The sequence below is a fragment of the Equus caballus genome, chromosome 15 (genome assembly GCF_041296265.1).
Source record: "Equus caballus isolate H_3958 breed thoroughbred chromosome 15, TB-T2T, whole genome shotgun sequence".
Lineage (NCBI taxonomy): Eukaryota > Metazoa > Chordata > Mammalia > Perissodactyla > Equidae > Equus > Equus caballus.
This window is the reverse complement of record NC_091698.1, coordinates 67,634,102-67,649,393: the sequence shown is the minus strand read 5'-3', so window position 1 is coordinate 67,649,393 and position 15,292 is coordinate 67,634,102. Positions and strand designations below refer to the sequence as shown.

The 15,292-nt window shown below is 54.5% G+C and overlaps 1 protein-coding gene and 1 long non-coding RNA gene across 6 annotated transcripts in view; one reads left to right on the top strand and one right to left on the bottom strand.

Moving 5' to 3' along the window:
* The window catches only part of TTC7A (tetratricopeptide repeat domain 7A), a 121,370-nt gene that overhangs the window by 89,095 nt on the left and 16,983 nt on the right, over nucleotides 1-15,292 (top strand). For all 5 annotated transcript variants that reach the window (XM_023619128.2, XM_070235510.1, XM_023619129.2 and 2 more), the window contains 3 exons: nucleotides 6,060-6,176; nucleotides 9,749-9,846; nucleotides 11,542-11,676. In XM_023619128.2, the coding sequence (XP_023474896.1) occupies nucleotides 6,060-6,176; nucleotides 9,749-9,846; nucleotides 11,542-11,676 (350 nt within the window). The remainder of the gene's footprint in view (nucleotides 1-6,059; nucleotides 6,177-9,748; nucleotides 9,847-11,541; nucleotides 11,677-15,292) is intronic.
* LOC138917695 (uncharacterized) lies at nucleotides 297-14,825 on the bottom strand. Its single transcript, XR_011426086.1, has 4 exons — nucleotides 14,638-14,825; nucleotides 10,747-10,894; nucleotides 4,131-4,215; nucleotides 297-2,970 (listed from the first exon to the last, which is right to left on the bottom strand). It is a non-coding gene; the product is annotated as an uncharacterized lncRNA (long non-coding RNA).

Sequence of the window (15,292 nt, the reverse complement as noted above, 5' to 3'; positions counted from 1 at the left end):
AAATAAAAATGTGTACCCGTTGTGCTTGCTGCTGACACAGCCCATGTCCTTGCCTGCAGCCAGCTCTGCTCTGCCTCCGTCCGCCTCCACCAAGACTGGGCTCCTGGGGCGAGCAGTCAGGGAGGGGAATAGGGGAGACTGATTGGAGGCTTCTGCAAAGGGGGTGTGGATGAGGTGACCTCTGACCCCAGGACACTGCTTGCTTTGCCAGAGCCATTGTCACAAAAATATTCCCTATTTACAAAATAATTCTTTTTAAAAAAATTTTTTTTGAAAGACTCATGCTCACCCAGTTCTGAGGAGGTTCATCCTAAGATATTTCCTCTTTATAGCAGTGGAAAGAAATGATCTGTTTGCCTCAGATGAGACTTTGCCTCAAAAGTCTTAATCCTTTTGACAAGTAGCTAGCAAGCTGATCCTGCCCCAGGAGTGCAGGCCATGCCAGCCCTTGGAAGAAAAGGAGGAAGAGGAGGTGGATCCCAGGCCAACCCCTGCATTCCCCTGGGAACCTCCACCATCAGCCCCTGGCCTGAGTGATGCAGAAGACTGGCAGAGATGATGGCCTGTGGTGATACCCAGAGACGCCCACCTTGCTGATCTATCTTCCTCCAGAAGACGGGGGCTGGCCCAGATGCAGACAGACAGACAGATAGCCTCTGCAAGGCTGAGGTGTTCACAGTTCAGCAGGGGTGGCTATGTTCATGTCGGCTGAGGGCCTGTCTGTGCCCCCTGGGGTGCTGGGCTGGCCAGGTGATGCGGGAGGTGGCAGGTCCCTGCCTTAACCAGTGCGCAGTGGTAGATGAGGTGTGTGGTGAGGACAGTGGCTACGGGAGCACCACGCCTGGGTGTCGGGTGGCCGGCGTGGACCACCAAGGCTCTGGTGGCATTCTCTGGGAGGGTGTGGGCTCCGGGAGAGTGGGCTTGTGCTGCACAGGCCTCCCTGCTAAGACCGGGGCATGCATGCTGCATTGACTGGACAGGGCTGCAGAGAGTCCAGGACCCAGGACTCTCCTCCCTGAAGCCTCTGCAGCCTCACCTCTGTGGTGGGAATGGAACACGTGGCACGTTGACCGTGACCCTGGCTCCTTCCCCTTCCCCAGAGAGAGCCCTCAGATGCGATAGTGTGGCAAGGGTGTTCGGCTGTAAAAGACCTCAGTGTTATTCCACGTGGGCTTCCATGGCTTTAAAAATCAGGAAAGCGCTTGCAAGAGGGGCTTACAGCCAAGGTTGCTTTGCCCGGACCCAGTCAGCTGTGGCTCTGTCCATCCCCTCTGATTGTCTTCCTTTCTCATGCCTGTCTTAGGTCCCAGAAGCCACAAGAGGGACCGACTGCCTTGCCAAACAGGCCATGAAGCTCTGGGCCTTTCTGAGAGCCTTCAGAGGCACCTGGTTTGGAAACTGCTTCTTGGGGTCTGCCAGGCCTGCTCTTTCAAAGCAGGAGTCCCTTCCCTGAGCCTCAGGCGGGCCTGTGCTCCAGGACTGAATGCAGCATGTGTTTCTCAGCTGCTGCTTATAGCTCATCGCAGTTCGTCCTCCGGGAGTCCCTGGGCAGACAGGGTGGGAGACTTCACTGCTATTTCACAGGTCTGGAACCTGCGACATGCCCCACCGGATGGCAACAGTGCTGGGACTTTAGCTCGTTTCTCAGTCTTGTTCCAGTGTCTGTTCACTCTGAGTGACATCCCAGTGCAGGGTCTGAGGACAGCAATGTGGCCATTCCTCTCCCAGAGTGGCTTTTGTCAGGGTGTTAGAGAGCTGCTGGGTTTGGGTATTCCAGGCCTTCTAGTCTCAAAGACACTCCTCAGTTGTACTTTTGGCTCTGCCTGGGCGACCGTCCTCTGGGCTGAAGACCCCAAGTCACAAGGAGTCAGATGCACTCATGTCCTGTGCAGAACTCCTTGCTCCGTCCCAGACCCTGTGAAACTTCGCTTCTGGACAGTTTAAAATGGAATTGGCCAGCACTTTGCTTGTTGGCTGCGGGAGTCCAGCCCACTCTGCAGTTATGCGGTATCAAGTAAACAGATTGCTCTCCTGCCTCCTAGCGAGGACCCAGCAGTGGGAAGTGGTGGTGTCCAAAATCGGCTCTGATTTAACATGGATTTTGAGACCCAGAACGTAGCCGATGGTTGTGACAACACACATTTTCACAGTACTGAGCAGACACTGTGCTCAGCTCTGTACCAGGCCCTGGAGAGGCGAGGAGGACACTGACGTGGAGGGAGGCAGAGCCTGTCTTGCAGGCGCTTGCCATCCCGGTGGGGACGCATGGCAGGACACAGGACAAGATAAATGGGGATTTTACTGTCTGTAGGCAGGGCTGGCCGCAGACTGTTTCTAGAACATCTGAATTTAAAAATGCTTGATTAGAGTTTATCTTTATTAAACTCATTAAGCCTATGTGGCAAAAAAGATAGATGGATAGATGGATGGCTGGATAGAAAGAATGTAATTAAGTGCTGACTAAAGACTGTCCTGAACATTCAGAGAAGCGCAAGGGTGGTCGTGCTGAAGCTTCTTAGAGGAGGGCTGGAGCCACTAGATTAAAATAGTGGGCTTTTTTAAAGTCTCAGAATCCTTTCTTCAAATGACGTTTTAGGTTCATTCAGTGTAGAAAACAGGTGTGCCAGGGGCTGGCTGTCAAAGCGGGTGGGGAGCCTGGGCTTGTCCCATCTATCCCCCAGCCCCACTGCCAGCAGCCTCCCCACGGTCCCACCCAGGAGGCACAGCGTTCTGATGAGGCTGCAGCCCATCATGTGGGCCCAAAAGTGTCGCCCACCAGCCACAGTGGCACACCAGGCCTCTGCCAGCCTCTCATACTGTTTAAAGAGCTGGGCCACCCATCCTGGCAGACAGGATAGAGAGGGAGCCTTGTGTCATTCCCAGCAGACAGGATGGAGAGGGAGCCCAGTGCTCCACATGCTGGGGCCACGTTGTCCTGGAGGAGCGGAAGAGCGAGTAGGGTGCTGCTCCCTGTTGCGAGAGGGGAGAGAGTGCAGCCAAGAATTAGAGGTGCGCCAGCAGGTATGCAGACGACCACCACCCCACACAGTGAAGGCTGTCCTAGAAGGGGTGTGTGTACAGCCCCCGTGGGGACACACAGAAAGTCAGAGGGTGACATCTGGTTCCTAGTGGGCTGGATGTCAGACGGGGAAGTGCAAGTCCCAGGAGGAGCGACAACATAACAGAGAGCATAGATGAGTCCAGGAGCTCATCCTGCAGTTCAGGGGGCTGCTAATACCCATGTGAGCAACGCACAGGTGCTCAAGGTCATGGGGAGAGGCAGCCACACAGAAGCATTTGGATTGACGTCACGGATAGTCAGGGCAGGGTTCTTTGTTGAGGAAGATCCCTCTCGCAGTGCTGAACTGCGAGACCAAGGAAATCTCTTCAGGAGCTCATCTGGAGCCTCCCAGCCTCTGGGAGTGAAGGATCCTACCAGAGGGGGGCTGTTGGACCGCTTTCCCCAGCCCAGAAAGGATGTGGTAGGGTGAGAAATTCCGCTCTGAGTCACTCATGCTAATGGAATGTCAGCAGCCGCAAGGATAACAGCCTGAGTTGGGAGAAGTCAATGTCCACCAGCTCAGCTTTCGGCCACTTCTCTTCCAGGCACGTGGTGTGGTCAGGTCTGCTATGGACCCATCCTGGCTCTCAGAGTTGCAGGGAGCAGGATGGGGCAGGGGCCAGGCGCAGAGGTGTGCTGAAGAGCAGGCACAGTGTGTCTGGGGAGAGTGGGTACCTGGGGAATGCTGCAGGGCTGGTCTGCCCTGGGAACTGGCCCGGGAACTGGCCCAGCCCGGAGTCACCCTGCCCCTCTTGCCCAGGGGGGTCTGCTGCTCTGGCTGCCTGATGGGAGGGGCACCCTTGGAATGGACTGAGCCTGGGTGTTCCCTGCCCCCCAGGGAGGGCCTTTCACACCTCACCAACACCTGCGGCTCCAGCACTGGTTCCCCCACCCCACACTTCTCCTCTCTCCCCCAACTCCCAACCATATCCCACCCCACCCTCCTTTTCATCAAACTCCAGCCCCAGCAGGACCCTTTATCTGTTCTTTTCTTGCACTAAGTCTGATCCAAAATATGCTCTTGATTTTCTGGGCAATTTGTCATTTTTAGCTTGTTGCTAATTGTTACCTTGAAGGCAGAAATTGTGTCTTCTACTTCATATTCTTAAAGCAGAGGCTCCTAATGCTTGTGGAGTGTTGGACCCTTCAAGAATCTGGGAAAGGAGAATTGGGATGAGGGTTGGGATGGCAGGACCAGTTTCCCCAGCAGCTGCCCTCCGGGGTGCTGAGACCACGTTGCTACCCAGGCCCATGCAGCCACACTGTGGGGACCACAGTTTCTGCCCTTGGGACCTTGTAGGCCGCTGGGCTGTTCACTAGTAGAAGTTCCAAGAAGGGTGCAGGGCATCCTGGGGGTCTGGGAAGGCCTCCTGGGGAAGGTGGGATTTAAAGTCAGACTTGGGGATGAAAATGGATGAAAATGGAAAGGAGAGGCTTGGGAGGGGTGTGGGGGGCTGTGCGCAGGGGTAAAAATGTCACATGGGATTTTTGAGGAAAAGTGAGGAAGAAAAATAATAGTTACCCAGAACCCAAACCCCCTCCTCTGAAAAGAGAACTAGGGCAAGTTCCACGGTGATCTTCATTCTCTACCAACAAGTCACAATCTAAGAAAAACAAGATGTGAGAAGAAAGGAGCAGAGTGGGGCCATCAAAACCCGTCATGAGGCTGGAGGCCCAGGTCTCATTAGGAGGCCGGGGAGGCCGGGCCCTGAGGGAGGGAGAAGGTCAGAGGGAAAGCTGCCAGCTGGAGGCTGCCCTTCCTGTGCAGGATCTGCCCTGCTGCAGCCTCAGATCCCCAGGATGCCTCCTGTCTCTATGCAGGACTCAGCTCCCATGAGGACGTGTGTGCCACCCTCAGATGGGCCGGCAGAACCACCAGGCAGCGACCGGGTTCAGGGCCTGACAGGCATGTGGGTTTGCCCAACAGTGATGCCAGGAATAGAAGGGCCTCACTGCTCAGCACCCAGTGAGAACCAGAGTTGCAGCCTTGTTTGGGCCCCAGTGGCTCAGCCAAGTTCTCCACAGGCTGCCCAGCAGCTGGTGTGCATCAGCGTGGCTGGCAGTACCCCTGGAGAAAAGCTTGCAGTACTTCCATGCCCGTTGGTATTTACTCCTGCCTTGAACCCTCCAAGTGTCCCCAGCTACCTAAAACCTCCCCCAGGGCCCCAGACCTCAACAGCTGAAGGGCCGACACCTGGCACAGCAGGGTGTCCAGGACCCCTGCTCCGGTTCTGGTGAGCCGCTGTTCTGATGGTTTCTGCTGTGTCCAGGGCAGAGGGAGGGAGCCTTCGGCCTCTCCTGTGGTCCTGCCTTGCGGTGGGACCAGCCCTTTCCCTCTCCTGCCAGCCCCTCTCAGGACCGCATCCTCTTACCATTTTTACCTCAGAGAACTTCCTGTTTCAGGTTGAAAGAGACTCTGAATCTGCTCTCTCCCTTTGCACAGTAACTGTGTTCCTAAATGGTGACTGAATAGGACTTTTTGTTGCTCTAATCCTATTGAATATATAAGGGGAGCTGGCTATTTTAGGAAATTCAATGAAGAATCCTTTGATAAAGTAAAACACGACCATCCTCACATATCCAGGGTCAGGAAACAAAGCCTGCAGTTCAATTTAGGAGATGTGAACTGCACACCTATTATGTGCTGGCAAGGTGGGAAGCCAAACTCTGCCCTTTAGTGACCTTTTCACCCATTCCCTGCATAGCCTCATTCCTTGATTCAGAGTTGCTTTCTGGGTCTGTCTCTTACACAAGGCCTCATCGTGGGCCTGCAGCGCATGTGATAACCACATGTTCACTGAGGATGCTGTGGAGCTGAGGATGTGGGCAGGAGGAGCAAACAAAGCAAGACTAGTAACCACACTGATCAGGGGACAAGTGCTTGAGCGGTATGGCAGAATGGAGGGCAGAATCCCTTGGGGGTCCCAGCCTGGGAGGAATACCAGGGGAAAGGGGACCCTCACAGAGGTATGCTGACTGCCGCTCTCCCTCCCCGCAGCCTGATGTTCACCAAGGTGAAGCTGGAGCAGGTACTAAAAGGCCCGGAGGAAGCCCTCGTGACCTGCAGACAAATGCTGCGGCTGTGGCAGACCCTGTACAGCTTCTCCCAGCTGGGGTGAGTGGCCCTTGTCCTTTCTGGGGTTGCCAGAGGGTGGAGGGCAGCATAGGCAGGGGCTGGTTGCTAGGGCAACAGCCCACAGCTGAGTGGCCATGATACCTGGTGGGGTGGGGGATGGTGAGGATGTTTGAATGAGGGTGTGGCCCTTACTGCCCCTGTGGTCTTTGACATCCCTGGTCTAATTTTAAGCTTTTGACAATCCTTTGAAGTACATAAAGAACCTGTTTAAGAAACTTAAGTTCAGAGGGTAAGAAGGAAGAGAAATCGTTACTGAGCATCTAGACCAGATGCTGGGCTTGCTGCTTATATCTTATACACTATCAGATTTTATTCTCACCCCAGGGGACGAAACCAAGACTCAGGCCTTGTATAATTTGCCAGAGCCACATACCTGGTAAATGGTAATGCTGGGGCTTGAACCTGGTCTCATGGAGCCTGTCACTTCTTTCCTGGTTCTATTTGGAAGCTAGAAAGGGAGGAGGAAGCGGAGTTCCTGAAGGGCCCCCACTCTGCCCATTCACCCACTGTCTCCGTGCATCCTGTCTCCTGCTGCAGTCCCCAGCCTGGGCTCCGGGGTCTTCCTGGGCAGAGTAGGGCACTCTTGTCCAGTCTGGATCTGCAGAAAGTCTTTGCTCCAACCCACTGGGATGCCGGGACTCAGTCTGTGCAGCCCAAAGCGGGAAAGGGCCTCATTCGGGGTGGGTGCACTGCCTCTTCCTGGTCCTCTGGTCCCCACCCCTGCCCCTTCTCTGGAGTTGCTGGCTGTGTCATCTCCCCAGGGCCTCAAGGACCCCCACTCTGGTGGATGTTTCGCATTCTCACAGGCACTCTGGGAGCCCAGAAGGCCTTCCCGGTTCCCAGAGGCATGGCTCAAATGGTGAAAGTTACAGAACAGGCCCCGGGGCAGGGTAGGGTCAGCCCTTTCTTTGCAGCCTTTGGGCCTGGGAGATTCCAAGGCAGAGCAGGACCAGTGGGTGGAAGCTGCCAGAAGGCGGCTCTGGGGTGAGGGACTTTTCAGAAAGGGAATGGGGAGCCTGGCAGCTGGGTGATGTGAGGGTGAGGGCCAGACCCTGGTGTGAGAGGGACCTGCATTCAGACGCTCCTCGCTCTGCTGATCACTGGCTGTGGCCACTCGGGCAGGTGCACACCTGGCTCCCCCTACAGAGAGGAGCTGTCCCCAGAGCTGGCAGGGACCGCCCCTTAGCTGGCTGGCTGGCTGTTCATCCAGGTGATCTTTGCGGGTCCCCTCTGAACTGCAGCCTTGTCTCCCGGCCCTGGCCTGTGCCTCCCCTCCAGGCAGCAGAACTGTCTGGCTGCCCAGTGCTCTCGCAGGGGCCAGGCAGTGGGGTTGGCCTTGGGGTCATTTCAAGTCACTGCCCGCACACTCATTTCTGATCTGAGGGTCCAGCAGAGCTCCTCACAATAGGAATCCCCTAGGCACCTCTCCTGGAAACCTCCCCACAGCTCCCGCACCAATTGTTGGGACCAGAGGGCTGGATCCTGGCTTTCCCAAGAATAGAGAGCATTCTTTCTGAACCTGGAGCCATAAAGCAGAAACTAGGGCTTGTAAAATCTAGTTTGGTGCCGAGAAACAAGGCCAGAATCCACACCCTGAAGGTCTAGGCTATCTGCCCCGTACAGCAGTCCCCCCCACCCCACCCCCCCCCCCATACTCCCTGGCACCCTCCTTCCTCTGCTCTGCCTGGGCCAGCCCACACTGCCCCGCAGGCCCTGCTCAGATGCCCCTCCTTCAGGGGCCTTCAGTCAGCCTCTGATGCTTCCACTAACCTTCTTGATCTAGGTCTTTGCTAATTGCTCAACTTGGACTGTCTGTTCTCCCCATCTGGCTGTCAGGTTCTTCAGGGTAGGAGCAATGCTGTAAGTTGGCCTAGAACCAAGTGGTAAGAGGTCTCCAAGAGAGGCTGTTTCTGGAGCCCTAGGAGAGGCCCCTTCAGGGGCTGAGAGGGAAGCTGGGACAAGCAGCTGTATCAGTGCATCTGCTCCAGGCCAGCATGTACTGGGAACCTGCCCATATTGTCTCATGTACTCCCCAGAATGACCTCCCTCATGAGATCGACGTTCTCCTGCTCAGGAACTTCACATAATTGCCATGCTCATTTCAAGATGAGAAAACTAAGCCCTAGAAAGGTTATATAGCATTACTGAGGTCACAGAGCTGAGAAGGGGTGGCCCTGTGGTTTTAACCCACTGTCTCTGGCTCTTCGGTACCACATTCGGTTGCCTCCAGGGACTAGGAAGAGCATGGGAGAGGAAAGGACCCACCCTGCCCGGGCACACTGTGTTTTTGAGGACAGTTTCCCCTAATGCCCACAGAGATGACTATGCATCCACAGGCCCAAGTTCAGGCCAGTGAGAGCCTACGTTAGGATGGCAAGGATTCCCCAGGTCCTGGCATTCTTTGTGGCACCATCATCTCAGCGCCCCTCTGAAGGGAAGAAGCCTCTGGCCCCACACTGGGCCTGCCTTCTCTCCTGCCCCGTCCACCTCCGTCCTCCTCTAAGCTTCCCCGGTCAGCAGGTTCAAGGACCACAGGCATCCTGGGTAGCAGGCAGGGGCGGCTGGGGGCTGTGTGCACTCCAGCATGGGCACAGAGGCTATGCTGCCTTTCTGAGTGGTGGCTCCCCCTACCTCCCACTCTGAGAAAAGAGGAACCTCCCTAGCAGTGTGGGAGCTGCAGGGACCTGGGGAAGTGGGGGGTTGGGATCACCATGCTTCTCTGTCTGCCACCCCCGGGGCCCCCTCTGGCTCCTCTGAGGCCACCCTGATAGCCTGAGGTAGGGTGCCTGAGGCATCGTGTGGCATCTGGACCTTCCTTTCCTGGAGCGCGGACTGGGGGCACTTCTGGTAGCCTGTGAAGACCTGGCTTTCCTTGGAAGCCAGTCCACAGTGCCTGCTCTGTGCCTGGCACTCTGCTAGATGCTGTGAGGGCAACAAAAGTTAGAAGAGACCCCTCTGGCCTGGGGAGCTTCTAGCATCGCCCACTTCCAAGGAGGGAGTAGACAGAAAGGGAGAGCTCCTAATTTGCAGCATCTGTGGCGCCAGGATCTGTGCTGACAGAGAGCAGGAAGAGCCGTGATGGGCAGGGGAGTCTCAGGAGGCTTTCTAGACAGATAAGGGGCACTCCGGCTGGGTTCTAAAGGATGGAGGGTTTGGAGGATTTGGGTGGGCCAAGAAGAACAGTGAGAACATTCTTGGTGGCAGCAGCATGAGCAAGCATGTAGCTTTGGGAACAAAATGTGTCAGCGTTAGGGAAAAGTGAGGAGACTGATGCCCCCGCAGGCACACAATGGGCAGTGTGTGTATGTGTGTGAGTGATGGGGAGTAACATGTCAGTTTAGCCTCTAGGGCAAGCCAGGTTCTAGAATCCCAAGCCTGAGCTCTTATCTGTCCTGCCTTTCTGGTTGTCTCCATCCTTCCCAGTGGTCCCGGCTTTGGCTCTGTTCTCTGGCCTGGACTCTCAGCCCCAGAGCCTGCCGGCCATGAGGCTCCCTTGTTCTCCCTGCCAGCCCCCACGCCTCACCAGGGCCTGGCCCTCCCTTGCCTTCCAGAGGCCTGGAAAAGGATGGCAGCCTCGGCGAGGGCCTCACACTGAAGAAGCAGAGTGGCATGCACCTGACTCTGCCCGACGCCCATGATGCAGACTCTGGTAAGAGCGTGCCCCTGGGCAGCTGGCCACGTGGCTCCACAGCTCACTCTCCCAGCCTGAACGTGAATGGGGAGAGCGGCATCTGCCCAGTCTGGCTGGCCAAACCCACCCTGCTCCTTGCTGGCTGCTGCCCAAGGGCCTTGTACTAAGGAGCTAAGGAGCTGCCCTCGGGCGTCTTTCAGGGCCCATCTTGGCTCTGGGGTGGGATGGCTGCTGGCCCAGGAGTAGGAAGTGGGCAGCTGGGGTAGGCAAGGGAGGAACCCCCGCTCTTGAACCCGGGGGCGGGGGCTGGGGGGTGAAGCATGAAGAGAGAGGGGAGCCTGGGGTGGAAATATGGGCTGTGGAGCCCAGAAACTGTTTCCCCTTAGGCTAAAGCCCCAGGCCAGTGTTGGCATTATAATGTCCTTAGTGGATCAGTCTAATAGAAAGGCATGAGCTGCACTTATATTTACAACTCTAAGCCCAGAGCTGACTGATTCAAAGAGGACCTGATGACAGCAGAATCCCTTCCTCAGAGACACAAGAAGAATTAGTCACGGGAATGAAAGTGTGAGGGTGTTGAGTTTAGTGGCATTGCTCACTTTTTCCACTTCCGTGGACATGAACCAAGCTATGCCTCCGTTGTCAAGTGACAGAGTTAGTTTCTAGTGCCAAGCCTGGCACCTGACTGGAGAGGTGCCTGTGAGGAGTACTGGGCCGAACGTGGAGCTGCTGACGCCCAGGAGGGCCTGGTTAAGGAGAGCAGAGGGCACTTACAACTAAAGAGGGAAGAACCATGAACAAATTATTAGGGCTCCGTGTGCACTCGTCTTATAAATGGAAATCATCTGCGGTTTGCCCCAAGGTCTCCTGAGATTGTTGGAGCCTTTATGGCCTCAGAGAGAAAGTGCTGCATTTCACCTGCATGTGAATGTCAACGGCCGGTGTGTCCTGAACAGGCACCGCGTCACCCAGAACTGCCATGGGGAGATGGTCTCCAGAGGGCCCAGGGTCTGACCTGAGCTGCTGCCCAAGGATCCTTCACAGCACAACCTCAAAGGGGACATTTCTATATAAAGAAGAAACAATAATATGCACTTATGAAAACAAAGTCAAAATAGCAAAAGGAAGAAAAGAAAAATCATCCATAATTTCACCACCTAGACCTTAATATACGAGTTTCCAGACTTGTTTCCACACCAATATTTCTTTTTTATAAAAATGTGATCATCCTCCTTTTCAACCTGCTCTTTTTCACATAACTGTGTAATGGGAACATCTTTCCACGTTGATATTTATATTTGCGCATCGTTATTTTAATGGCGGCTTAGTCTTGTGTGACTGTACCCTCACTGATGGTTAATCACTCCCTATTGTTGGATATTCGGGTCATTTCTGTTCTCGGTGTTACAGGCAGTGGCAGAACCAGCACCTTTGCTGACATTTATGATTGTCTTCCTTAGTGATAGACCCCCAGAAGTGGGCTTGCTGCCTGATTGCCCCTCCATAAGCTCCTCTCCCCGGCCATGGGTGAAGGTATGAGGCGGGCCCTTCCTAGTAGATCTGTGAACCTTTTTGCATCTGCCCGACCGAGCCACCCTGTCCTGACTCAGCATGCCCTGTCTCTCCCCGTGGGGCTGCTCAGTCTCTGCTCCTGGGGCCTGCCGCGTGTGGTACTCCGTCTCTGCTGCTCAGCCTCTGCCTTCTGCTCTGCAGGCTCCCGGCGGGCATCATCCATCGCAGCATCCCGGCTGGAGGAGGCCATGTCGGAGCTGACCATGCCTAGCTCAGTCCTGAAGCAGGGCCCCATGCAGCTGTGGACCACGCTGGAACAGATCTGGCTTCAGGCTGGTGAGTGTCCCCAGCCCCAGTGACTCAGAGCTGTGTCCTGCCCTGGAGAAGAGAGTTTGGAGGTGTGGGGTTGTGGAGACCCCTGACAAGGCTCACATGGGCTACAGTACTTGCAGAAAGGTTTGGGGATCAGGAACCTAGAGCTCCAGTTCAAGCTATTTCTTCTTTGCTAGGCCTGGAAAAAGTCACTTAATCTGTCTGGCTGTGGATTTCCTTCTCTGCCAAATAGGGAAAACACCCGCCTGACCACCTACGAGAGGCTTTCTGGCAGCAAATAGAAATGTGAGGATTTGAGGAAAGGCCATACAGATGGATAGTCTTCTCTGTCTCACCAACAAGCCCCATTCCTTCTTTTGCTCATTTTCTCCTGAGTAAAACTAGTTAGGACTCAAACCCCAGAGAGCTCACGCACTAGTTAGAGGGGAGGTGAGATATGGCGGCCCCCAGGAAAGTGAGGTCTGGTGGGGGAGTTCGTGAAAGGCAGAAGGCTGGTAACACTGAGGTTGCTGTTCAGGTGACAGTCCCTCTTCATAGTAATTGGCACCATTGCCACATGGAGTTTGAGGGAGCTAATGTTGGGGAGCAGGCAGCTTCAGAGTCCCCTAGAGGTGGGTTCTAAGGTCAGCTCACTGCTGCCCATCCTGATCTAGCATGAGTAAGGGGGGTGAAGCCATTAGTGCAGTATGGGGTGCATAGAAAGTGCTCAGTCAATGGTGCTCAGCTCTGTCCCGTCCACTGTGGTTGTGGTCGGGGTAGACGCAGCGTGGCCCCACCAACAGTGAGTGTCCTCAATGCTTGGCTAAGGAGAGCCAAGAAGTGACTTGCTGGGGTAGTTGAAAATTTAATATGATGGTGGTGTGAGAGGTGGATTAGGGGCAGTCAATGGGATGATGTGCTTGAATGAGAGAAAATGGCAGCAGGAGAAGAAGGGAGAGAAAGGCGATAGAAGGGGTAGGATCCTAAAAATGCTCCAGGCCAGCATGCCCCGTGATGGAGAACTGCCCAGAGAAGCTCCTCACCTTTTTCTGATGACCCTCTTATCTGCCTTCTCTCCCGAGGGGGTGTTGCCGTTAGCCCCCCAGGGGAGATAGAGAAGAGACTGAAAGGAGATAATCAGTTCCTGGGACATGCAGATTTTGCAAGTCAGAGTTAGATGGTGCTTAACTGGGAATCTAAGGTTTCCCGCTGAGTGGATTTCACATATGGGCACATTAGTATGCAGTACGCCCCCACTCTCCCCACCATAGGTTCTGAATCTGGGGAAAAAAAAAATTGGACCAGGATTCACAGAAAGGCTAGACATGGAAGCATTTTAATAATGCACACATTGCCCCAGTTAGCATATCAGGGTCTCTTAGGATGCTAAGGATGTGTGGGGGCTGTGCTCCACAGTCAGCTTGTTGCATCTTAAATAGGAAGAGGAATGTTGAAAAATCCGGAGGAATAATAAACAAGGCCTCCTCTTAGGCAAAGATTCCCCTGTCTTCTTCCAAGGCGTGGAGCCATACTGGCTCCCGAGGGGCTCTTGGGGCCCCAGCCCCTACGTGTGCCTGGGCTAGAAAGCTGCACCCACGCTGGGGCCTTAACCAACTTCAAGGACTGTGTCAGTAACATGGGCATCAAATTCCAGACTTGTGTGCGGTCTGCTCTGGAGCTCCCGGGGCCTTTCGTTTTAATGGTATACCTTGTTTACTACCATCAGCAAAGGAAAACGTGTTTGAGCTTCACAAGGTGCTTGCATTTCTCAGATATCCCACCCTATGCTAGGGATGCTCGTATGTTCTGGTAACTCCAAGGAAAGTTAAAGGCCTTCCTGAAGCCTGTAATTCAACTTGGGAATAGTGGTGTAAACACACACCCTTCAGTAATTTGCACATCACCCTTTCTTCTCTGGACGTTATCCTAGATTTTCCGCTCACAGAGAACTCTGAGAACAGAATCCGAATGCTTTGAATGTGCTGCCAGCTAAGGGTTGGGCAATGTGGCATTAGGAGACAGGTTTGGGTGTGTGTGACCAATCGAGAATAGCAATGACTTCTACAAGGTACACGCTTCATTCGTCTCATGTAACACTCCAGAGATAGCAGCCTGGACTGGGGTGACACTTCTGCTTTCCTGGTCCAGGGACCCAGGTTCCTTCCATCTTGTTGCCTCTGCTCTCCCTGGGGTGTCACTCTCATCCCTGTGACCCAAGATGGGTCTCCATCATGTTCACATTCCAAAGCATAACTAGGAAGCGTGGGAGAAGGGAACACCCCCTCCCTATAAGGACATATCCTGGAATTTGCACACATCACTCCTCCTCAGGATCCATTGGCTAGAACTTAGTCATGTGACCACCCCTAACTGCAAAGGACTCTGGGAAATGTCATGATTCTGTGTGTCCAATGCCCTATTAAAAATCAGGGGATCTGTCATTATAGAAGAAAGTGGGGCTAGACTGGTGGATAGCTGCCACAGCCAGAAAGGGAAGTGAGAAGGTGTCCTAGGTCCTTCATTCCGGGCACGGGAGGATTATAGAGCAATCTGTACTCCGTGAGCCCTCTCCCCTCCTGGCCACCATCACCACCAGCAAACAAGTGCTGAGTACCTAGTTATTGAGTGAAGGGCTGCCAGCAGCAGATCACCAAGCAATAACTTCTCCCTTACCCCTGCCCCCAACTTGACCCAGACTAAGAGTATTGTCATCAGCAACCCCACCCACCCATCCCACCTAATGATTCCACCAGCTGCGGCAAATTTGCAGGAAGGAAAAATATCCCCCTTTATCATTTTGGAATGAGCTAATCCCCCTGGTTTGGTTCAAGATAAATTGCATCCCAGTCTGTTATGGCAGTAATTTCCAACATGAACCCACTCTTAGGTTGGGAAATGTTGTATCCTTCCTCTCCCAACTCTTGTCCTCCTCCCCTCCCCTCCCCAAACTTCCTTCCCATTCCAGTCTGATATGAGAAGCCTCACCAAGGGTTTCTGCTGGAGAGATGAGTTTCGGGAATGTTGCCTCTTGGCAGCGGGTCTGTGTGAGGTTGGGAGAGGCACTCAGCCCCATAGATGCTCCAGGGTCCTGAGTGTCAAGAGATGCTTTCCAGGAGAGGAGACAGCCCACCCTTCTCTCTCACTGCAGCTCATGTCTCGGAGCTAACCGTGTGCTAGAGAGAGGGAGATGGATGTCAGGAGAGTCACCCTGCCCTGGAGGTCCAAGGGCCATGGGCTTTCATGGGTCAGGGGCAGTTGACCTGAGTCTCAGCTCCCAAGAGGCAGACTGACACTGTCTCACCCGGTGCCCTGGCTCATTCAGCGGCCCTTCAGTGGGAGCCACCCCAGCTGTTGGCTGGGCAGACTGGGGAGTGGGGTGGGGCAGCCAGAGCTGTGTCTAAAGGTCATATTTATGATAAAATCATAGTCGAGGGAGAAGCTGTCTCACCCTTGGTCCTGCACGCTCCTCATTCTTTTGTTTCCCTCATTCCTCCTCATTCCTTTCCTCATCTTCCTTCCCGTTCCCCTCTTTTCCCCACTCCCCACCCTTCTCCCTCCTGCCTTCTGTGCCTTCTTCCCTGTCCTCTCTTCCCTTGCTCCTCTCTGTCCAGCATCCCCTCATCCCAGTGTCCTGAGATAG